Raw genomic sequence first — 26,282 nt, 5'->3', positions numbered from 1 at the left:
CGGTATGACCTTGACAGATAAGCCCGTTCAACACAGATGAAGTACCTTTTTTTTTTTAAGACTGTTTTGCTCCTGTCTTGGAAGAATCTTCCCATGATAATTTACTGCGCACGCTCTCACAGACCACCATCTTGTAAACTGCTCTGGAAGGCTTGTGTATATTTGAACAAGACAATTCATTTTCTAGACTGTTTTATTGGTCTCGCCTAACTACTGAAAATTCCACAATTATGTATTTTTGAAAGCCTGTCGTTTACCCCTGGATAATGCCCGTGCTCACTAGTTCACAGCCACAAATTTGCCCACAAAATCCCTGTTCCCTCATCGTGGGAAATATGCTCCGAGCGCGCTATAGGAAACTGAGAACATTAGTTAAATGTGCCGTTCAGTTATTCAGAGTGCCCCCAAAAATTGAGCCAAGTGCAGGCATTACAAGGAAAGACAACTGTCAAGATCAGAAAGCGGGCAGAGCGGGCATTACACAAGATGACGGAACACCCCCTTAATAACTACATTAAAGTTGTTGTTTTTTTTTAACTTTATTTTATCTTAAAATGACTTAGCTTAATTAGAATTCCGTGTTGCATTGTAGCTAAAGGTAAAATCTTGGTGGATGAATGCACCTTGTAAATTGTTGCCGTGCAAACTTTAATTTATTTGCCATGACTGCCATTGCTGCTTCTATGTTTTCGTCTTCATCTTAGAATATATAGGCCTACATACTGTATGTTTATTCTATATATGGCAATTAAAAAAAATACAAAGTTGCCCATAACAAATAGTATTAATAGTATAATGAGTGTGAAGTCAATCCACAAGATCTGCTGTAGTTTTTAATCAAACCTCAATTAGTCAAGTAAGAACACCCATAAGCAATCATTTAGACAACATCACAATCACAGTTAGTGTTTAATAATTGCCCTTGGAAGTGGAAGAAAAGGGAATTTTGCTCAAAATGTACCTGCTGACATGTAGACATGCCATGAAAAAGCACTGCAAATTGTAACTTCCAGAAATGGCTGTAGTAAAAGGTTGCAAAATAACACAAAATCAGTAACGTCACAAAAGTATTTCTGTTTGCTTTAAAGTGAATTGCTTGCTTTTATCTATTTCTGTGTGTAATTTTCACGTTTTAATTTATTAAGGGGGAAAAAATGTATCATCAAGCTCTTTGATTCATTTTTAAACTATTGTTTTGTTTTTCTTTTGATTACTTTGAGTATAACTGTTTAACTTTATGGTCACATCCAAACACACCCCAAAAAATGTATTACAAAATAAATAAATAAAGGTGGCAGCTCCAACATTTTTTGTGTCGCCCCAATTAATAAAGACATCCAGTGTGAATAATTCCTAAAATGCAGGTTGCAGAAAAAAGATTTGAAGCACCATTATCTTTAAGAGGCTGCCATATTAGTTATGGTTGCCGCCCACTGTGGTCACACTCATTTTACACTCTATTATCCCTCCAATCTCTGGTTGTCTGCTGTCATTAGTTTGCACTAACACAGTGAATGGATAGTCGGCTGCATGAAGCTACCCCAGCATACATTTGTCAATTTGAAATCCTTTTATGCGTCCATTTTCTGCACTGAAAAGACCCTCATGCATCAAACCCCACAACAAGTACTGTCTGCAGAGCACATGGAACTGTTAAACATGGCTGGGTTGAATCAGCTGCATCTTGCATGATGCTTGCATATGCTTTGCTTGATTTTACATGTAGCTCAGCAAGCACATTTTTATCTATATTGCCTCACATAAATGAAATTACAAGAAAACAGAATAGGGAACCATGCAGAAGTACATACAGTAATAAGTGAAAGTCAGTGCACTAGTGGTGTAGGATGCTGCTGCCTTTGATTTTGATCCACGGCCAATGCTTCCATACCCAAACCCACATAACAATGGGTGGGTTGTGTTAGAGAGGAAATAGAAAGTAAACATTTTGCCAAGCAATTCATGTGAGTGACTTGCTGTGGTGATCCCTGATGGGACAGGCCGAAAATTGCAACAGCCGTAAGTAACAATAAGTAAAAACTCCAATTAAGATGCCCCATCGCAGCAAACCTAGATTACTATTCTAAAAAAAACATGGGGAAACATAGTCAGAATTGCAATAGTTGAAGTACGTCTGAAAATCACCGTAGCATTCACTTGTCAATGCATCGCTTCATTACTATACTTTTTTTGTTTTGCCTAACCTACTATTCCCGACAAATACAAATACCACAACATACTAGTCGAAAAAAGATAATACAGACAGTCAATAAACAATATTTGGCATGTTGAAGTGTCCTTGAACAAGACACTGAACTCTAATTTGCTCCCAATGGATCTGGTCGCACACTGCATGGCAGCAGCCGACCACTGGTGTATGAATATGTGTGTGAATCAGGGAATGTGAGGCTTTGTAAAGCGCTTTGGGCACCTTATGATGGAAAGTGAGTGAGTGAAAGAGAGAAAGCTCTTGCTTAACAAATGCTTGTTTGATACATTCTGCACGAAATAGTGGCCCAAACGGTTCATAAATCAAGCCAACCACTCAGGAAAATTCATACGCTCTAGTTTAGTCATTGGGGGCCTGGCTAGTTCTACCAAAAGCACTTTCTTTGATGTTTTTGAAATGAACCCAAATAGCGCCCTCTGGTGGGAATTGTTCTGCCGCTCCAGACGGCTCAGGCCGGGCCTGGTCATGGTCATACCTTCATGTTTGCCATTCCTTAATTGGTGTTGCGTAGTTCTGTTAGATACACTGCAAAAACACAGACGGCTTGGTGTGTTACATAACACCAAAAAAGCTCCATGTGAAGGAGTTGAATTCCATTCGGTATGACTGCAATACCATTCATCATTCTTCTTCTGATCAGCTTCAGTTTAGAGGTGAATAGCTAGCATATGCATTTGAATCTCTTTAAAAATAAAAATCTGCTTACTACTATGACGTGGGAAAATATATGCACATTTTAATAAGGAACCTACCAGCCATAATTGTAGCAAAAACAGAAATGGAAGAAAAAGTTGTAAATAAATGAAGGTCATCATAGATAACACTGTGTGTTTAGATCATATAGGCGTGAGTTGGGGTGCAGTCTGAAGGCTCAGTGCTGCTAAGTCCTACAGTCTGCTGCTCCTTAAATTAAACTGCCGAGCACAGCATATTGCAAACATTCAATGCATTGTTCAGTGTATTGCCTCTACTACGTGTCCTCTTCATTTTCTTTCACACCATTCACTGTGATCTCCCAACTTTGTTGCCCTTATATCTTTCTTCACATCTTTCCTTGAGGCAGGTATTAATTACAGGGCCCTTGTTACAATCGGCTATAATTGTTAATCACACTGCCTTGTTAGAGAGAAGTCGTAATTGTAATTGCAGACGCTCATTAGCTGAAGCTCTGTCATTAATTAGACACTGTGACCTTGATAATTAGTGTACATGTTTTTTTTGCAGTGATTTTCATCACTGCAAAAAGGAGCCAGAAGGTGCTCTAATTTGTTCACATAAACGTAAATAATAACTTTTGTATTGATGGAAAATGATCGACCCGTCAATTAAATCTAAGGCAAAGTTTACGGGTACATGAGTAATTTTTAAATGTTATTTTAGTTCCACCCACCACTCCGTTTGAACCCCCCCCCATCCACCCCCCATCATTTAAATGGTAAATGGACTGTTTTTTATATAGCGCTTTAACTCCACCATATGGTGGCCAAAACGTTTTACAATGCCTCACATTCACCCATTCACCCAATGCCCGACTGCGGGGCGCTGCCAGGTCCACTGGGAGCAAATCGGGGTTCAGTGTCTTGCTCAAGGACACTTCGACATGGTCGCCAGGGGTGAGGATCAAACCCACTAACCAAAATTAGCCAAATTAATGTTTACAAACAGTAAGCATAGGTTTTTTTTTATATACTGGAACAAACATTATGACTACATGATGCAGATAAAAATATTTTTTATAATGTTTACAGATTTTTTTTTACTGAACTATTTCAGGTTGTTATATAGTATACTTAATACCATAATGGGACACATTCACATACAGTGCATGGATAGGCTTTGTTTTGTACCCTTCTGTTAAAGAAAGACACAAATTACATAAAATGTAGTTTTGCGGCACTCCTTGAGAGCAACTCGCTTCAGCAGTCTCCGATTTGAAGGGTTCCTTTTCCAAGACTGCATGTGTTAGCTTCTCCCACAGATGTTCAATAGGATCTAGATCACAGCGCATAGAAAACCACTTCTGAATAGTCCAATACTGTATATTGTTCTTTGGTGTTTTTAACTCTGTGTGTTTCATTATCTTGCTGGAGGACCCATGACTTGAGTCTGAAAACAAGCTTTCTGACACTATGCACGCACCTGAATACCTGCGTCATTTTGAGATGTAATTTGTATCTTGCACAGGTTCAAGACACCATGTGTGGTTTCATAAATTAAAAAAAACCCGACGACAACAAAAACACCAGAACATAATTGAGCCTGTCAGTGTTCCACAGTAGTAGTTTGTATGCTTCATTTATGCATCTGTAAACCTATATTTGATGTGGCCTGTAACAAAAAATCTTAATACAAATTTTTTTCCCCAGAAGCTTTGTGGCTTTTTAATTTGCACCAATTTCAAGTTGCTCCAGTGACCAGTTTTCAGTGGACGTGTACCAATAATTCTGCCAAGGTGTGGACATGTGGTAACATATTTTTTCTTTTTTTTTTCTCTCTCATCCTCAGGCACTTTCTTTTTAAGACCGGTACAGGTACCACCCCCCTCTTCTCCACAGCAACACCCGGCTACACTATGGCAACAGGCTCAGTGTACTCCCCTCCTACTAGACCTTTGCCAAGAAACACCTTGTCTCGCTCTGCCTTCAAGTTTAAAAAATCCTCCAAATATTGCTCATGGAGGTAAGTTCACACCTAGCGGTATAAAGTAATACACATTGTTTTACTGTAAAACATACCACAATAGAACATGCCACTTTATAGTACATTGTAGCGATTATTTGGGTTGCCGTAATGGCGAACAAGAAATGTAGACGGCATTGAGGGGAGTTGTAATTTCTTTAGCAACTTCTGGGGGCACCACGTTGGCTTTGCTTGTTTGTAGGAGCAAAATAAACGATAAAAATCCTATTCTCAAGTATTCATAATCTGAAGTTGCTACTCTAGTTAATCATGGAGTTCTTTGCTTTAATAAGAGAATTACTAATCCACTCAGTAAACACAAATGATTCGGCAGAAATGAAATTTCTCGACAACAAATGTATTTAGTAAATACACATATATCAGTCACAGCCTAATCTATTAATGAAACGGAATAAAAAATGTGAATCAAAGTTAAGAAGAAAACATGCAACCTAACAAACTAAGATAAAAAGAGAATGAAAAAGGTAGATGGGGAATAGAGGAGGAAGCGTTTTGACCTGTCAACACTTTTATATTTGAATCAAAGCGTTGCGCCAGTAGTATATGGTCAGATTGCAGTGAAGGCGCACTCACGGACTGGTTCAGGTGCACGGGAGAGAAAGGGACTCGGCGAGCGTCGATCCTCAGTTGAAGAAAACTCCGTTGAAAGCGATCTGGGCGGTCGGCGCGCGCGCAGCTGGAATGCTGCACTGGAGTCTCTGGCTGATGGTGATGGGCGCACGACTGAGAGGCCGCTGCAGGTCCCCGGTTGGTGGAGAGGTGCGCGCGCGGCGTGGAGGCTGCGGGGCGTCTCGGGTGTACGGCTGGAGCAGAAATGGGTCGCTGGCGCGCAGCGGCTCGGTGCCTAACAGCCGTCGTGGAACCGGGTTGGCGGGACGCTGCGTGATTCAGAGAGCGGAAGGTAGGTGGGTCGGCTCTCGGCAGGAACAGACACACGCGTTTTGGGACGCGCAGTGTGGTTGCGAGTCCTTGCTGCTTTGGGGCGCTCAAAGAAGGAAGCCATGTGGTCGCTCTCAGCGGCGACCACGTCTCCCATGATGGTCAGGAGAAGTTCATGAGGCAAGAAGTGGAGAAGAGCGAAGAGGGAGAAGAGCGAAGAAGATAAGTTCCTTCACGCGCTGGCTTTTAAACTTGTGTCCCAGGGGGTCGGAGTAGTAGTCCCGCCTCTTCCGTGCGCTTGAAGCAGACTTGGTCGACTGAGACCAAGCTTTTGGATTGCATTTGATAGTTTTTGATCAGAATTGACAAGCCAGATGCTTCATTTATCATTCTGAACACATTTCAAACATTACCGCAATCATAAAGTTATTGAATCCGCTAAGCTTACTAATTAGCTAAACTTAGATGGCTGCAGAAGTTACACACATCATTCATTTGAGATAGACAAACAGTTTGTGTACAAAGATACAACAGAAGTCACTTGATGTCAGTCAAGTACAAAGAGTCTGTTTATGTCCTGAATTATGTAGACTTCAGATTAATTACAAGCGGCAGGATTCTTGAGGATAATACCGATAGTGACCGCTGGAGGGCACTGTTGTACTGTATAACTTCCAAGGGGCGTTGTTTCCAAAAACACATGGCTGATTCCTGTGGATAGACCAGACCATAAACGTGGTCTGGGGACTGATAAGCAGTCTTATCGCTAGTCTGCTTGCTAAACAGGCTTTTAGATCTCGTTAGGCGCTGAGGTATGTGTTTCCTGTAGGTTGTAAGAAAACAAAATCCAGTCCCTGCTGGAGGGAAATTCAAAGATTTGTTCCTTTTCCAATTGTCTCTAGTTGGTTTGAGAAAACACAGGGTTAAGGCTTGCACACACATTCCCCAAGGGGAAGTGTTTAAAAAAGCAAATAAAATAAAAATTTAGGGTGACGGGCAATATTCGTTACAAAATGCATCTGAATAGTCTTGTGTAAATCAATTTCAGGCAATAAACGCCCCCCCGAGTGGATTTTTAAAAAGACTCCTCTGAAAATACCATGGAACTCAATAAACATATTTCAGACTAGCATGTCTAAATTACTTTGGGGGGAAAAAAAGTCAAAAGTAAAATCAAATCATTTACAAGGCTCACACAACAATATGATGTGCTTTCCTTTTAGGTGTACAGCCCTCAGTGCAGTAGGACTGTCTATACTGCTCTCCATCCTGCTCTGTTACTGCATAGGTAAGACCTCAACTGCACTCACAGCACACTCAGTGGTGGGTCAATCATAGAATTAAAATGTTAACTTTAGTTACACTTTTCCTTACTTTGTCTTGCCATCTGTTATACAGTATCTCTAAATTATGCATACATATTTTTGGGGTATGAGCACAGCTGTAAATGTAACAAAGCTAAACGTTGCTTAATGACACAAAATGTGAATGGTCACCAAAATTCACATGCACATCTCTACTCATGTCAACTTCAAACTCTGAAAATATCAAAACAATTGTGACAGTATTTTGGTTTTTATGGGTATTAAGCCTTTTTTCACCATACAGTGTGGTCATAAGTTTACATACCCGTAAGGCATGTAAACTTCCAAGCACAACTGTAAAGTTCATCAATTCTCACAATGAAGTGAGCTAATTACGAGCTCCACTCACTAGAGGTCAACATGTCATGAGAACCCTCAAGCACCTCTCGGAAGAGTTGTTTTCATTAAACCATCGGTTTAGCATTTTCTGGGCAATTATTTACATGTAGTTTCTTGTGTTACACAATTAGTGATGATGACATATACCAGTCAACGTATGAGTTACCTTTTTGTAAGTATATTTGTGAATGTATGAGCTTCTATTCACTTGTGTGCTGTTTGACATTTTGTGTCTCTCCTCTTGAATTCCTCCCAAATATCTGCTTAAAGAGAGCATTTAGCTTGTCAGGAAAATATTAGCGCTAATTACTGAATCATGGTTTTGTTGAAGAACTGTAGAAAAATATCTATCCATCCATCCATTTTCTTAACCGCTTTTCCTCACAAGGCTCGCGGGGGGCGCTGGAGCCTATCCCAGCTGGCTTCGGGCAGTAGGCGGGGTACACCCTGAACTGGTTGCCAGCCAATCGCAGGGCACACAGAGACGAACAACCATCCACACTCACAATCACACCTATGGACAATTTGGAGTGTTCAGTTAACCAGCCTTGCATGTATTTGGAATGTGGTAGGAAACCGGAGAAAACCCATGCAAGCACGGGCAGAATATGCAAACTCCACCCAGGAAGGCCGAAGCCCAGACTCGATCTCATGTCCTCTGCACTGGGAGGCGGACTTTTTTTTTTTGTGAATACTTAAAGGGAGAGTTAAACCGACACCATAACTACTGTAAAGAACGCCCTTTTCAACAAAATAAAAATGACAAGGTCATATCGAAATTTAAATTTTAATGTTTGTAGACAAAAGTTGTATCTCTGTGACAGTTTACTCACCTGACTCCCACGCAGGCAGTATGGTTCATTCCTACTCAGTATTATCATTGTGAATGTGTGAGTTAAGGATTGTCTCTTTATGCCTTGTATTTGACTCGAAACCAATCTGGGGTGTAGTCCGCTTTCCCCCCGAAGCCAGCTGGGATAGGCTCCATTTCCTAAGACCCTGAACAGAACAAGCGGGATAGAAAAATGACTACTGAAACTCTAACATGTCAAAGCCAAGAGGTAAGCAGGGCTGTAGTGTTAGCACATATTTACATTAGCTTAGAGCATTACCAGCATTAGCGTGTGATAATATTGTCATGATAAAGTTGAGACATGACCTTCTCGTTGGTGGTGTCCGCGCATTCGGCCACTGCTTCCACTCTTTAGGGTCTATAGCAGCCATTTACGTGAGAGCCAGCATAGTCAAGTCAACCACCACCAATGGTTGTTCATACTATGCAATGCGCCAAAATGCCAACTTCAAAATAAAAGCCTAACAGGTAAAACTGCACATGGGCATTGATTCCTTAGGAATATTTTATTCTGAAGCTAGCCTTAGAAGGCAATCATGGCTGCTCACTTGACTACGACTTTTCAACTGTAGGCACAGGCATCTGTGAGTGTTGGCTGGCCTGCTGACAATCATGCTGACTGACTGCAACAGGCTTGGAACGCAAGTGTTCACTGAGGCAATCAAATTTGGCACTCACATGGCTATTTTCAGTATGCATGCGCACCTGTGCACCGCTTGCATGCACCCCTGAATATAATTGCAATTAACTGGTAGATTACTGTCATAAAAAACATCTACTACTACTGCTACTTTTGGTTAAAGAACCTTGCTGACAACCATGTTATGGTCACTGAGCAACCATCTTGGCAATCTACAGTAGATTCAACGTTTTTGCTGGTTTTTAGCATTAGAAGGAATTAGATGCTATATCAATGAGTTTGGTGAGACTCCTCCCTGCAATTTGAGAGGACACAACATTTTCAAAGAGTTAATGGTGTTGCAGTACAGTACTTTGGTGACTCAATGTGTTCACAGTCTTCTTAATGAACAAAGTTGCTCATTGAAATGGATGATCCGAACCTGCAATACAATAATTTGGAATAAGAATGCAGTACTGTACGGTACTACTGCAAGCCTTTTCGTTAAAGCTTGTTGCAAATGAACAGATACGCCGGATCAATTTGGATGTTTAGATGACGTTTTAAATTGACTTTGGACTGGACTTTTTTGCTCAAAAGGCTGTTTGTTCTTATCTTGTCACAAAAACACACACAAAAATATACACTTTCCTGCACAAAGCCCCTGTCGATTAGACAGCACTCTCCCATGACCCTTTGCTCCTGTCCTCACCAGGAGGTGTTGTGGGTAACAGACTGGCACAGCATGGCTCTAATTTAATGAGGCAGAGAGGTGTGTAAGCAGAAATGTGTGTGTACGTGCGTGTGCGTGTGTGTGTGTGTAGTGGGGGCCAGCAGGGTTTTGTCTCGCAAAATATTCCCATGTTGCATCAGTAATTGGTCCTTGACATAAATCTTACTTTAATATGCCATGTGAGTCCAGTCCAAGATCTCTAAAATTGTCTTCTATTTTGAACAGAAACATGTTACTTTGTCTAATCTTTGTACTATCCCTGTGTATGGTATGTCTCATGGGATATAGGCCTCGTCACATATTCTTCATCAAACCTCCCTTTAAAGGAAAGTAATTGGCTCTTTTTTGTGTGATCCCTTCTGTTCCATCCTGCTTTGTGTGTGTTTTAGATTGAGCTAATTAGTAAAACGAAATCCTTTATCTTGATCATTGGTTGTTTGATATGATACCAGATATGTTTTTAAATAATTACAGAAATGTGCATTCTCTGTTCTACTGCTTCTGCAGCAGTGCAAAAACCACTGGGAAAAATAATGGGGACCGATGATTTTTCTTATAAGTACTCTAAGTAAAGCCATAGATTATCTTAAAACATACAGAAAGCACAATTGGTGGGCGCGTCAATGGATTTTGAGCATTTGTCATTGGGCAATCGTCAACAGTCGGGACCCCCTTCCGTCATCAAAAATCCGTCAATATTTTAAGCCGAATCGTCAACCGGTCAAGATTTCAAGCAGAACCCCATTGAAATCCTCAATCCGCCATTTGTTATTCCTCAGCGAAATGGGCGTCCGTCAATGTTTACGTCATTCAAAGTGGGCATCTGTCAATAGTTCCATCACACTCACCCGGTTATTGATGATTGGAGCACCTTGTCCACACAATTAGTACTCAAGTGTGGTGGACACAGCAGAAGCCAAGGAACAGCTTCAAGCTCTAAGTCTGCTTGACTTTCCTTTTCCTCACTAATGTGCCACATACAGTGTGCACACGGTGTTGGTAACTCCAGACCGGCGCGTACAGCCCAGGCAAACAACAGAGTAGTTGACTACACCGCCCCTTTTTAGAAACCTTAGCTGTTTATAACCGGCCTGACTTAAAATCATAGACTTGACATATGAAATGTGTGAAAGAGCTTCTCCCAGATTTATTTGTACAATCGCACACCACTGCTTAAAATGGGACACCGGGACCCTTAGCTGTCTTAACAACATGCCTGATGTCAAATAAACAGACTGAGCACTAAAATGAAGCCAGGTTCATAAGGCAAGATTTTAAAATGAAATAAAATCTAAATAAAAAAATATATAAATACAAACAGTGTATGGTGTGCAGCCACACAATCAACACAGCACATATGATCCGATTTCATTCATGAATATTCCCAAGTCAGACATGAAATCTCACAAAACCTCCCGGAAATTAAACGTGACTTTAGAGGAGGCAGTGGAGATAGTTTGTGCTTTGTTTGAAGCAGAAAAAAGGTGAATTTAAAAGAAAAGGCGCAGATCAAAGGAGTAGCGACAGCGCAAGCACAGACTTTCTGTTGAGCCATGACAAGACAGCTGTTGTATTTCCGAGTGTTTGTGAATGCATCACACCACTCACTGGAAGGGAAGTGGGAGCGTGAGCAGAGTAGATGAGGCGAACATTGGAGCAATTGTTGCTTGTAATGTGTCGGTACTTTCATCTAAAGCTGTTGTTATTTTTTTACCTTGGCTATGGTCAACGCTAGCTGTTTGTGTGCTTAATGCTTATAATAAAGATGGTGAGATAACCAACCAACGTCTGCTGTCTACATATTTGAGAGACATTACTGTAAGTAATAAGTACTCTGCATTATTCGTCCACAAAATGGGCATTCTGTTATTGACGGATTGACGATTACATTGACCGATGAAAACCCACTTCCGGCAATGCATAATCTGTCAATTTTCCGAAGTTTCCTGTCATTTGGCAATCGTCAACAAAATAGGCGTCCGTCATTGACGGATCGACGGACCTTCCTTTCGAATACAGTGTGCAGTAATGTTTGTAATAACCCATTTAAGAGCATATTCAAGCTTTTCAAAATCTGAATATTGCCAATATTGCCAATATTTGGATTTTGAAAAGGTTATTGATTGCATGTAAACATAGTCATTGTCATATTGCTATACTTAGAGATGTCTTAAAGCCGTGACCATTTGTTCATGTGTGAAGTTTGGGATTGTTTTTTTTTAAGAGCACGTACAGGGCAGTTTTAAAGCATTTATTCAGTTGTGGCAAAGGAAATATGAAACACTAAATTTGATGCCTTGCCTCTGTCTTATAGTATTTTTTGAAAAACTCTAAATGTATTTCCCTGCTATTTTCCCCTGTTATGAGATCAACCAAGTTTGAAGTCAGTCGACTGAAACACCTAGGACATGGGCGCAAAAGTATGGCCCCTGTACGCAAAAATGGGCCAACATTAGACATAAAAAAATAATAATAATCATAGCCCACTTGCCTGCCAGTTTTCATAGGCCTAGGTCAAACGTACCTGAATTGGATTTTGTTTGATCACTGTAGATTGCTGTAGAGCCTAATTTTTGTTTTGTGAATATGTATGACAACCTTAAAGTATCAACATTTTCTCCAGTTTTGTGAGTTATTTAGGTTATATAAAAATGTGATTCATTTGCATAGCAATAATAAAGCGTAATAATAATAATGTCACTGCTCGGGCCTAATAAATAAAAAACTAAAAGAAGGCAGGTGGTATCCTTTTAAGATTAACTTCTGCATACTTTTTGATGGTTGTTTGTACCTTGAGCAAATGTTATTGTGCGCACCCATACGTGCTGAATAATTTGGAACACATGTGCCGGGAGCGTAATTGTAATTCATATTTGAAAACGCATACCATGGTGCATAATCATTTTGTACTATGAAGATAGAAAGGTGTACATACACTACTCAAAAACAGTTATGGATATTTGGCTATCAGGTGAAATTTATGGAAAATGTCAAAGATTCATGCTACAGTCAAATCATATCATGAAATGAAGACATTTAAGTAGAAGGTTGCACTGGTGATTTCCTCATCTCAAACAATTTATTGAAACAAAAGTTAACAACAATGGTGGGTACACCACAACAAAAAATGTCAACGTCTCAATAAGTCATCATGTGCCCTTGAGCATCAATTACAGCCTGACAACAACGTCTCATGCTATTCACAAGATGACACATTGTCTCCAGAGGCATGCCATCCCATTCTTCTCGGACATTCCATTTGAGGTACACCAGTCCCCAACAGCCGTTCCCCGATGATGCAACCTCTATGAGCTGGAGCATTGTCGTTTGTGAATTTTGCTGTTAAGCTCCTCATTAGAGAACAGCAACTTGTGCAAAATGTACTGAAACATTTAACATTCAAAAGCTTAGAGAATGTCACATTAATTTCACCTGTAAATTTTTCAATACATTTTAAGGCTCATCCTTAAATTCCACCTGAAAGCCAAATATTCCTAACTTTTTGTGAGTAGTGTATACAAATGTAACCTTCTTACAAATGTTTTTTTTCCCTGGTGACCAATATTGATTAAACTTCTCTGTCTAGATTTCCTGATTCATGTATTAATAATTTTTTCTTTGTCTTACCCCTTCCATAGTTAGAATATTTCCACAATTGCTTGCTTTTCATTTTGCGGTTCACTCACTCCTGTTCTTTGCTGTCACCTTCGCACTTTCCTCCTCTTGCTGCAGCAATGCACTTGTTTGGTCTGAACTGGCAGCTCCAGGAGAGTGAGGGATATGGAGCGTTTGAAAATGGAGGTGTTGGAAAAGATACGACTCCTAACACTTTCATGGTATCCACAGACAATGGTGAGTCTTTCCTTAATGCTAATTAGATAGTTTTTTACAGTCATAAATTAGAACAGAAACCTGAACAAATATGTTATTTTGACTTTATACTTGCATCCAGCTCGTTTAAAGAAAGTCATACCCATTATTTGTTTGTGTCAAGGGAACGGGAGAGTGATGCATGCGGACACCATAAAAGTGACAGAAGCAAGACATTTATTGGATGTTGTAAAAGCAAAAGTAACCCTGGCTGCCATTTTAATTGATGTATGGGTGCCTATTTTATGAGAAACCCATTAATTACCATACTTAAACAAAACAATCTAACAGAGTTATGAGATTTGTTTTGTGTTACAGGTTAAATTAAGGTAATGGCCATGTGCTCAGCCTAGACTGAGATAAAGATTGTGCACATATTTCACTGTTAAACAAAACTGACATCAGTGCCTATCGTGTGTGTATATATATATATATATATATATATATATATATATATATCCATCCATTTTCTTAACCACTTGTCCTCACAAGGGTCGCGCTGGAGCCTATCCCAGCTGGCTTCGGGCATATATATATATATATATATACACACACGATTCAGGGTGTACCCCGCCTACTGCCCGAAGCCAGCTGGGATAGGCTCCAGCGCGACCCTTGTGAGGACAAGTGGTTAAGAAACGATTCAGGGTGTACCCCGCCTACTGCCCGAAGCCAGCTGGGATAGGCTCCAGCGCGACCCTTGTGAGGACAAGTGGTTAAGAAAATGGATGTATATATATATATATATATCTCAGTCAACAACTCCCAAATATTTTCTCTGTACTGGTAAACAACTAAATGTAAACATTTGTCATTTCTTATTAAGTCCCCTGCATAATGCCCTTCTCAATTCGGGATGTTTTTTTTTCTTTAAAAAAAAAAGTATTATTCACGGAATTGTACAGTATAGACAGTAAATAACTATGGCAAAATATACACAATTAAATAAATGTGAGAATGGTTTGGTTCCCCCATTGAGTCCGTAACCAAATAGATTTTCTTTACCAAGGTGTTCACTTCTCATCAATTATTGTATGTCTTATTTAGTCACTCCACACTAGGGTACAGGGATCACGCGTGCGGTTTCTCAAGATTTCTCACTGAGAAATGTTTTATCAACATCAAGATGTTGAAGATATACTGCTCAATATTAATCTTACCTTGTTGGTACTGTCAGCTGTTAGTCCCAATTGAATCTACCTGTTGCAGGTATAACAGGGTTTGTTTGCTTCTCTGCAGGTAAAATTCTCCTAGAAAATAACACTATAGACACAGGAGAAGTGGATGTGGGTAGAAGAGCAATTCAAGATGTCCCACCAGGTTAATTACTCACTCACATACACTGCGCATGTCATTGCCCTGTAACCACATGACTGATAATGATTTGCATGCTTTATCCATTTGCTTTCCTTGTAGGTGTGTTTTGGAGGTCACAACTTTACATTGACCAACCACAGTTCTTGAAATTTAATATATCAGTGCAGAAAGATGCTCTTGTCGGAGTGTATGGACGCAAAGGACTGCCACCCTCTCACACACAGGTACAGCTAGGTCAAAATGTTTTCTTCATAACTTTGGGAGTTGATCTTGGTCAAGTGCTTTATGGATTCTTTGTTCATAATGAGGAGATAAGTGTCTTATAAACCAAAGAGATTTCATTAATCACCACACTTACATCTCTCTGTGGCAAATCGCTTCTTTTGTAAGAAAACGAATCCACTTATCTTTAAAAGACACATTCTTGCAATGCTATCCCTATCACAGCTCAATGTTAGCTCTTAAGATCATAGACACAGATGTTTGTCCTTGTCATAACCCTAATCAATCAAATATATTGTTTCAATATGATTTTTTTAACCTACCCTCAGCGAGAAGAAAATACATGTGTGTATATATGCAGCTCATAATGCTAAATCAATGTTAATAATTTTATGTAAGTTTCCAATGCCATTGAAATAGGGCAAAAACCTTCAATAACAAGTAGATGGATCATTAATGTCATTGAGATATATGTCAACAAAGTTATGGTGAAATTAAACTGTGAAGTTGCCCTTCCTAACTAAGGAATGCTTGGGCCGCACACTGTGCAATGATTTCCAACCTAGCTTGGACTGGGCCAAAGCAAAAAAAGATAGTTGGCCACTCACGCTTGCACATTGGGCATTGAACTGTGTAAGCCTGTATCATGTCCGAGGACTCCCCATGCAATATGTTGTACTGCACCACTTTTTTTTTTTTATCCATGAAAAGATAGAGTGTCAGTCAAGAGAGACTCAGATTGCTTCGGAAAGAGGACGCGGACAAGAGTAAAGACATAAATGTTGATACAATATATCGAAATGCAGGGCTTGCTCCCATTTACTTGAAAAGACCCAATGTAGTACGTATAGTTTGAGTACATTTTTACCACACGCTTCGCTATTTCATCAACAGGTACATATGAAATTATAAATACTGTATTGTTGTAAAACAATATATATGTCTCCCAAATATACTGTATTTTTGTGGCTTGGTGGTGGATGCTGGGTTGCTTAAAACCCAGAAATGTAATTTTAGTGTATATTAATGAGTTAATTGCCAAAATAATTGTTAGAATTATCATAACATTGTCATTTTCTTTATGTGACCAAATGCATTTCAGACATAAAATCTATAATGAGTTATCAATAAATGTACTTGTCACAGACCACACCAAATGGCAAATAATCTTTTAATTGACACAAAATTATTAAATACATTTTTTGTGTTGGGGATATGACCTCATTTAAGCCAGAACATATCACAAGGAGCAACAATAAAATAACCAAACTTTGTTTCATGATGCATCAGAAGATAAATTGTAAGCTTAATGTGATGTTCTAAGTTGAGGCTGATTTCATCTGTTGAGAGGTCAAACTTCCCAAACTTGTAAAGACTTCAAATCTCGGACAATGGCCTTACCTGCTATTGGAATTTAATTTCCAGTTATCGTTTAATTGAAAATGTGGGTTGCTATGGACATTTTAAAGATGCAAGGACCAAAACTTTAAACCCGTTTTTCTCAAAACTATTGATTTAATAAAAATTGCTGTAAATTTGTCCATTTTTGATGTACATCCATGTATTGCATATCTTTTTGCCAGAGCGGGTCACATATTCATTGCAATTGCTGGCCAAATATTTTGTTTAGTCTTTGTATTGACCAGTGAGTTTGACTTTTTCATAGTTGTGTTAACCTCATTTCAAATGTTAACATCCCTGGCACTAATTTTACACACTATGGCATTTTCCTCCTAAGTGATTTATTTATTTTTCTAATAATAGTGACATGGACTTAATACCTTGAAGATATCATACAGTGACATTTTGATATCATTGTATCCCTAGTTTATAACAATTTGATGTAAAGAGTGACCTAAAACATTAATGCAAATTTTGAAAAAAGAGAAAGGAAATGTATGACACATGAATAGCCTGATGAAGCCCTAGGCTCAATTTTCAACTGTGTGCGGTGGACCTCTCTTTTTTCAGAATTTTTTTTTCTTCCTGACATCACAAGAACCAGTGAATCTTTTTCTGTGCTGTGCAGGGCTATTGCTTCTCCATTTTGGTTAATGACAATTTCTTATATTGCATGCTTATCTTCCAGTATGACTTTGTGGAGCTGCTTGATGGAAGTCGACTAATTTCCAAAGACAAGCGATCCCTGAGTGACACAGACATGACACATGGGCACTCACTTGGTGTTTTTGAAAAGGACCCTGGGGGAGAGATCCGTCTCAGACGATCGGTGAACATACACGAGGCCGGCTTCATCCAGTACTTGGACACGGGCATTTGGCATTTGGCATTTTACAACGATGGGCGCAATACAGAACAAGTGTCTTACAATACTATCTTAATTGGTAAGTCTTTGCTGGAGATAATCTCATACAACACATCAAATGGTCTACACATAAAGGTGTACTTGGAATATAATACGGTAGAGTATATTGTATGGTAAGGTAAAGTACTGTATATGAAATGTAACTCATTCACTCCCAGCCATTTTCACCAAAGCAACCCCCTTTGTCCACGGCTGTTTTACTGGAGTTTGACTGATTTTGCAAGGCCCACAGAATATTTTGTTCTATTGCTATAAAAACATGGGACCTACCAAAAGAAAGATTAGAGTCTCTTTTTATCATCAGAAAAAAATATATTTGTATCTGTTTCCACTTAGCAGCAATTACCACTAAGTTTCCTCATTATTCACAAATATGTTTAAAACACTGGGGAAAATAGCTTTTTTGCAACATGGCCCTGGTTGATCTCATATACTCTGCTGCCACCTGCTGGTAATTTTTTGTAATAACTACCATTGTTTTAAGCGACCTCTTCAGGTCAGAGGCTTCATCCAAGCCTTCTGTATGCTCTAGCACAAAAAACAAACGCATTAAAAACGTGTAAATACGTTTTTGGGACCATGGTAATATTTAAAAAAGAACGCATTTACACGTTTTTGGGAGCAAATGAGTTAATATGGTTTGAAGAACTGTGGCATGTGTCTTTGTAACGTTTTGCCACACTGAAGAAATCTTGCTGGAAAAGCAACATGCTACATGTGCGTACCCTCGCAAGCCTGTCGCAAGTCATTTGAAAGAAAAAAAACATCCTCCACACTTAAACCTGGTCATCAGTGATGCAAAACATAGTTTGCATCTGATAAAAGACCAAAATGCATACAGCAATACATTTGATAAAATACTGTTATTTGTGTGGATATGGCCTAGCTGTAATTATTCATAAACTAATTATACACTGTGTATGTGAAACAACAAAAACACACAAGCCGCTTACAACATTATACTCTTAATGTGACACGCAGCGGAGATACAAAAATGGTGTGTGATGGCGAGAACGAGCAAGGAAGCAACATAATTGGATGTTAGAGTCTGTTGATTGGACCGACTGGCTGTAACTATAGCAACCGTAGCAGACATGTCTTTCAATATGTGTGTTAGCTCTCACGATATATAGTTCCATATCCTGCCTACCCAATTAACTTGCACCCTTGCACCACCTCTTTGCTTCTCTCTACATAAGAGTCGATTATGGAGTGTCCCCAGAATTGTCATGGAAACGGAGATTGTCTCTTAGGAATATGCCATTGTTTTCCTGGATTTCTGGGTCCTGACTGCTCTCGAGGTACGCACACACGGTCTGCCTCCCATGCGGAAGATAATTGCTGCGAGGGTGTTATCTGAGTAGTGAGTGTGACCTGCACATGCTGAATGCTATTGAATACCAATATGTTGAATATTTGATTTCCGAGAACGAAGGATTCAAAGCCACGTTTCTTGACAAGTTTTGACATCTGCTGGGCCGCTGCCACAAAACTCCCACAACACAGTGCCTCCACCGCAACATTGCAGCACTACCAAATAATAAAAAACACCGCACAGCACACTAATAAACTCATATATATATATACATATATATATATATATCTTACAGTAGGGATATTCAATACCTTTTTTCAGACTGATACCAGTATGAATACTCAATTATTGAGTAGTCACCAATACCAAGTAGCCTACTAGTACTTTTGAAATTAATGTCAATGTATTCTTCTAATATCTTGTTCCTGATCATAAAACGATCACAATGGGCGGCCGATACTGGTATCGGCAGCTGTCACGGGTACAGATACCTTGAAATAAAGTCAGGTATCCGCCCGATACGATATCTGGTAACGTACTTGCACATCTCTATCTTACTGTAAATACTGTATCTGTTATAGCTGTCAATATTAATCGATTAATTGACAAAAAATCGAATTCAATATCGAATATCAAATTAATCGATAGCTATATTAATAATTGTAGCCATTTTTATTTATTTTTTTAAATTATCCAAATCGTCTGATTTCAGCATATCAACAGTAATTGTTCACTGATTTTTGTAGTCCTTCATGAAAGAAGACTGATTATCTTCTCTGTTTAGACATTTGCAAACATCTGATTTTACTTTGGAAAACAATTATCAAACCGGTAACATAGTACAACATCAACCCCCCCCCCCTTTTTTTTTATCACTATATGAATACGAATTACAAAACTAAAACGTATGTGGCTTGTGTTAATCTTATTTATTGCAGCCCAATTGTTTCTAATCAAATCTAACTCTCTGTTACATACTGTATGCAGTGCACACTCAAAAGAGATCCAGTTTATTAGCTTCATCTACTTAAGCATATTACTTTTACTATTGTAGTTTTAGTTTGCATTAGAGTAAACAACTGGATGTTACTTGAACTGCTCATTTACTACAAATAGCCCCCAGTACAATAATAGGAATTTTGTTAAAATACCTCACAGAAAGTATAACACAAACTGATAAGTATTATTGTAATAGAAGAATCTTATTACATTATGCTCTTGGTAGGTGGCTCCTCTCTTTCTGGCTAGTGTGTAGATGTATGGAAACACTGGGTTGTGTCACATGCACATCAAATGAAGATTATGTTCTGTTTCCTCCTGTGTATTATTGTCATGGTGTGTTATTTATTTTAAAAACAGAAAGGTAAGCAAGTCTAGAGTGTGGTGTCACCCACTGCTGAAGTAGAAATATGACCAGCAATTGAATACATTCATTGTTCTTCTGCAGTATTGAGAAGCGTTGGACTATTAAGTAGTCAAATTAATTTCCATATGTGTCCTGTACAGCTTCCTGTCCTGTGCTGTGCAGTGGGAATGGCCAATATTACCTTGGACGCTGCCAGTGCTACAGCGGGTGGAAAGGCACAGAGTGTGATGTGCCCTACAATCAGTGCATTGACATCCATTGTGGAGGACACGGCATTTGCATTATGGGGGCCTGCATCTGCAATACTGGTTATCAGGGAGACAACTGTGAAGAAGGTAAATACAAAATACACAGCAATTCTAAGACTGAAAATTTCTAGGAAAAAAAAAACACCTGTGCAAGGGTAAAGGTGTCCATGTCATAAAACTTGTGGTAACTGCACAGGCAATGTTCAAAGTAAAATGTCAACATTGTTTATTTGTCATACATGTGGGAAAATAGTTACCACTGTTAATATTCTGATCAAAAAACAACTCTTAACTATTATGAGCCCCCCCCCCCCCCCCCCCCACACACTCTTTATCCACTCTTAATTATCACCGTAGTGTAAAAATAGCTACTTTCATCGAATAAATGTTAAATGCTTTAATTTTGACATGTATGTGGATAGCATGTTCTTCATGCTTATGTTTCCAAAGGCTGGTCCTCCTTTTGGAATAAGTGTCATACAAAAGCAGGACAAAGGCAAATAAACTGTGGACGCAGTGGTCAGAATGCGAGCCGATCTACCTAAGGCCTGGATGCCACGTCATTGGCAGCTCGCCAGGTGTGGTGGGTCTGTTGGTGGCGTCTGGGGACCGATTTACCAATTTCAAATGATTGGGACTAGCTGCAAATGAAACACGCAACATTCACTCAAGATGAACTGATAGAAGATTGTGCTGACATACAAGTCTGGGATACATTGATAATGATACAAATCAATGATTCTGAAAATTTATGTATAAACTATGTTTCATGATTGATACGTTTAGTAAGAATTGATGGGGACGGGGTGATAATAAACCATGGCTTCAACCTATCAACCCTTTTTTCAAATGTAAATGTTGCAAATGATGTGATCAATGAAATCTGTTGTAATAATGCCCCAGAAAGGAACAAATAAAATAAAATCAAAACACTGAACGGGTTTTAAAAGATACTATTTAAAAAAAACAAAAAAACAACAACATCAAACTGCATCAAATGTGTCTTAATGCCAGTTAATACAAAGTGAATACAAAGAAGTAAAAATACTGGTACATTTAAAATTAACCCCAAAACTTGTGTATGAAACTAATTTAACTTTAATTTAACTTTCTCTACAGTTACAGTTAATTGCATTTGTTTTCAAACATAAAATTATGTTAGGTTATTATTGTTTCTTTTAAAAAAAACACACACAAAAACACTTGTTTTTATTTTATTCTGTTAATAGAAATGTTTTTTTCAGTAAAATATATATATATATTTTTTTTTAATTCCATTACCTATGATAACCTTGATCACAGATAGCGTTTATGTACAATGGTCAACAAAGACTCGGGTTCTAGTTGTTTTGCACATGTTCAGTCTTCACAGTCACCGGAGCCCTTAACTAGATTAGTTTCAGATTAATCCAATCCTCTGTTTGGCTAATTCTTTGTGACTGTGTGGGTTAACAAGACAGAAGGAGAGCGTTCGAGAGGAGAATCTCAACGGAAAACTGAAATAGTGCGTTTCTGTGGACGTGTGTGTGTGTGTGTGTGTGTGTGTGTGTGTGTGTGTGTGTGTGTGTGTGTGTGTGTGTGTGTGTGTGTGTGTGTGTGTGTGTGTGTGTGTGTGTGTGTGTGTGTGTGTGTGTGTGTGTGTGCGCTTTAATCCTATTTACTACTAATGTGTCTGCAAATTATGTTAAATATGGCATGTAGGATTCCCGTGAAAAAACTGATAAATTACATTAAGAAAAAAGTAAAACATGGATGGATATCTGTGAACATTACTGAGGATAGACACATATTACTACCAACAGATGATTTACATGTCTGCGGAAATGTATCTATTGATAGATGGATTGTTTGGCAATACACTTCATTTTATCGCTGGCGTCAGGCCGAAACCTCACAGTCACAATTTGTTTAATTTCTTTTTATTGACTAATCCAAAGTGTTGGAAATTGCTTGCTGTCTTTGATGATGCAATGTTAATGGTTGAGAGAAAAAAATAATGTGAGGGTCTCCTGACAAGTGATGATTTTTGGAGGTACAAGGTTTTGGTGCAAATACCAGCGCCATGCAGGAATATTCTGATATTTTGCTCATCCTCTGCATGTAGTGCATGTGTATCATATACCTTCCTACTGCTATGTCAACTTTAAGGAACAGTTGGCATCACGTTGAAGCTTCTGTTTAAGTGTATCTCTTATCTTGTTTGTTTGCCTCCAGTGGATTGCATCGATCCCAGTTGTTCAGCCCATGGGGTGTGTATTCATGGCGAGTGCCACTGTCAACTAGGCTGGGGTGGAGCCAGCTGTGAAATAGCCAAGGCTATGTGTCCGGACCAGTGTTCAGGTCATGGCACATATAACACCGAAACCAGTACCTGTGCCTGTGACCAGAATTGGACTGGGCCAGATTGTTCCTTAGGTGCGTATCATGCCATACAAGTGCATAAGTGCATCATGTGGTTACAAGCATGGTAACAAGTTCATGAGCAAATATCAAGAATAATATCAGAGTGGGGGTGGGGGGGTGGGGGGGATACAAAGCAATTGCACAGCAGATCAGTCTTTGGAAGGTTTACCTAAATATAAAAATAAGCAAAAAAAACTATATTTGCATGGGTGAATAAAAGTGAGAAAATGTATATTCTAATATTAAAAACGCTATGATAATTCAGCAAGTATTTTCACAAGCTATGTTATGGCAACATTATCCATGCATTCAAACCAAGATCTCACCTGACATCAGCTTGTACAACTTACCGAAGCATAACCTAAAATTTCATGGATGTTAAAAAAATGATTAAAGGGAATCCCCATATATATTGTATATACACAGTGGAACCTCAAGTTACAAACATAATTGGTTCCATGAACACGTTTGTAATCTGAAACATTTTAAAATCAAGATTCCCATTGGAATTAATGGTAACACATGAATCTGTTACACCTCTGAAACTAAATTATACATTACTTTTTATGTGTGTGGTAAAAAAAAAAAAAAGTCTAATGCAATAAAAATTTATTATATATAGAATAGCTAATATGGTAATATGTATAATAATAATAATCATCATCATAACAACAATATAAAATAGTAATATTACAACATACGTAATATCGATAATATAGAATTTATCATTTTAAAGACAGCCACATAACTTCTGGTTCGTTAAAATGAACCAATCACATTCAAACTCAAGTTAAATGTCAATCAGCAAACACTTGCCACCATTTAAACTGCACATACTGTATGTATGCACTTGCTGAAAGTAGAGTTAATGCATTTATAATTCATAAATCATGTATTTTTTGTAATTAAAAATTTGTAAATAAATAAATCATCTGTATTTTCACTCTCCCAACAGAGGTGTGTGAAGTGGAATGTGGAAGTCATGGCATTTGTTATGGTGGCTTGTGTCGGTGCGAGGAAGGATGGACTGGAACTGTGTGTGATCAAAAGGCCTGCCACCCATTATGTAACAAGAACGGTGTGTGTAAGGAGGGGAAGTGTGAGTGTGACCAGGGCTGGACTGGGGAGCACTGTAACATTGGTAAGTTGATCGTGTACACACACACACACACGCACACACACACATTAATGTATAAACACAAAAAAATACAGCAGAAAAACTAGAAAACTGTCATACATTATTTTAAGAAAACATTTCATTCTTAATTTAGTGAGATTGTTATAATAGCTCAAGGGAAATTCAGTTTACACTCTGCTGTGTATTGTGTGTTGCATACAACGCCAGACGAGCAGATTAAATATATGCAGGCATGCAAGGACGGATTGAGAATGAAAAGGCACGCCAACAGAGCTGCAACACTTAAGATGGGGGTTGGTGATGGTGTCTTGCTCAAGGGCACACCGCCACAGTAGCCAGCAAGCAGACTAGCATCTCTCCAACAACTAATTGCCATTTTTACATTTGTGTCCATAGCAGGATTTAAATCCGAGACCCTCCAGTTCCAAAGCTCTTACAAATGAGCTGCTGCTGCCCCAATAGTACTTTAAAAACACCTATTCTATTTTATGTGGTTTCATGACATTCATTCTATTCTATTCTATTCTATTCTATTTTCTGCTCTAAATTGTACAGGTGCCTGAGGTACAGACTGCAGATTTTTATGAACAGCCTTATTTCAGATGAAATGTGATTGTCTGTAGAGATAACAATAAGCAAAGATTTAGCCTGTTCCCATGGTCAGGCATGACATCATACACGTGCAACACCATCCCACCATCGAAATTAACAAAGAGGAATATGTCCCAGCAAATGGCAGCACTGGATTAAATTAAGAATCTTGTGTTCTTTCTTTTTTTTGGTCAGGACACTGCAAAAAGGACAGTAGAAATTTTAAGAAAAATAATATAGTAAAATAAGAAAATTAGTACTTCAAATAAGCAAAATTATCTGCCAACAGAACAAGACATTTTTACTTAAATTTGCCTGTAAGATTTTGAAAAATAAGAAAATAATATTAGGCCCATATCAACCACATTGGTCTTGAAAATAATATTTTTAGACTGTTGACCTTTTTTCAAGCTGTAATAAATATAACTATTTTTCTCAAAACACATAAGCATTTTATTACGCTTGGATAACTTTGCCTGAGTGTCAAGCAGGGAGGACAGGTCCCATTTTTATTGTCTTTGGTATGACCCATCCAGGGATGAAAGCCATAACCTCCAAGTCTGAGGGCAGGCACTCTACCACTAGACCACAGAGCTGGTAGTGGTTAAATAGTTGGTAAATATAACAAAACGAACCATTGTTTTCATACTTGTATTTTTCCCATTTATCTTATTACTGTCACGAGGGTAAAATTTGGTGGAGGACCCAAATGCAGGGAAGCAGGGCAAGGAGGCAGAGGTGATGGACAAAAAAAGGAATTTAATTATTCAAAACAAAAGCGAACTCCAAATGGCAGTAAAACAAAACGTGGGGAGGACAACAAGGCAAAAAACTGGCAACATGACGGGAGGAAAATGACAATGAACCCACGCAGACAGAGACAGGAGACTAAATACACACGCACACACTAATGACACAACAAAACACACCTGGGGCACGACACAAGTGGCTGAGGGCACTGATTGGTTGACACGAGGAATGGCAGGATTACACTTAACCAAGGGAGACACACAAGGAAAAACAGAACCCAAACATGTCAATTACTAGATTATGCAAAATCTTAAAAATAAGAATAATGAAACCCCAGTTCAGGGCCTTTGATGTTGGTTAGTTGTCATCTTAAAATGTGGAAAATGCTTGTGTTAAGCCTCACAGTACTTAAAACGACAGTTACGTATGTAACTACGGTTCTATGAGTCCCGAGCGACCGCCACTCAAGAAATAATTCATAAAAGGACATTTCCAGGGTTCCGGCTGACCTGATCCTCATGTATAAAAGAGGATCGCAACGGGAACCCAGTCTCTCAGAACATTTAGTAATACGTTTCTTAAAATAACTTGTCAAAGCAAAATAAGCAAATTTAGGTTAAATATAAGAAATTATATCTTATTTAAGATTTCAGTTTTTGCAGTGTTTGAGTAAAAGCACGTTGGCTGTTCTTCCCATTTCTCTCAACCATACAACAGACCACAGTGCACTTTTAACCCCGTGGTTGTTAGTGCAGCAGAAGGATTCTAAAAAGTGACACGTTACGCCTAACTCTTCTGACAGTGCAAATGCAAAAAGAAATACATGCAGTAATAAAAAAAAAAGGGGGCTTATAGCTGGACAAAAACACCAGTTAAGAAGCTTAAACACTGGGACTGCATCACTGACCCATCACTTAAAGTGCTATTTGTTGTCAAACAGAGTGACAGCAACAGTTTGACGGTCTCATAGTTGCAAATTGGCTTCAGTTATTATCACATCGTACACACACACATTCAAA

The 26,282-nt window shown here is 38.7% G+C and overlaps 1 protein-coding gene across 7 annotated transcripts in view; it reads left to right on the top strand.

Annotated features, from left to right (window-relative positions):
* Nucleotides 1-26,282, top strand: part of tenm3 (teneurin transmembrane protein 3) — a 269,085-nt gene that overhangs the window by 160,800 nt on the left and 82,003 nt on the right. For all 7 annotated transcript variants that reach the window (XM_086083026.1, XM_086083025.1, XM_086083024.1 and 4 more), the window contains 10 exons: nucleotides 4,736-4,909; nucleotides 7,033-7,097; nucleotides 13,450-13,569; nucleotides 14,827-14,907; nucleotides 15,004-15,128; nucleotides 17,216-17,471; nucleotides 18,652-18,753; nucleotides 20,274-20,468; nucleotides 22,596-22,796; nucleotides 23,740-23,925. In XM_086083026.1, the coding sequence (XP_085939152.1) occupies nucleotides 4,736-4,909; nucleotides 7,033-7,097; nucleotides 13,450-13,569; nucleotides 14,827-14,907; nucleotides 15,004-15,128; nucleotides 17,216-17,471; nucleotides 18,652-18,753; nucleotides 20,274-20,468; nucleotides 22,596-22,796; nucleotides 23,740-23,925 (1,505 nt within the window). The remainder of the gene's footprint in view (nucleotides 1-4,735; nucleotides 4,910-7,032; nucleotides 7,098-13,449; nucleotides 13,570-14,826; nucleotides 14,908-15,003; nucleotides 15,129-17,215; nucleotides 17,472-18,651; nucleotides 18,754-20,273; nucleotides 20,469-22,595; nucleotides 22,797-23,739; nucleotides 23,926-26,282) is intronic.

Source organism: Leptonotus elevatus, chromosome 8, assembly GCF_054856555.1.
Source record: "Leptonotus elevatus isolate MCC_2025b chromosome 8, RoL_Lele_1.0, whole genome shotgun sequence".
NCBI lineage: Eukaryota > Metazoa > Chordata > Actinopteri > Syngnathiformes > Syngnathidae > Leptonotus > Leptonotus elevatus.
This window is presented reverse-complemented; position numbering and strand designations above follow the sequence as displayed.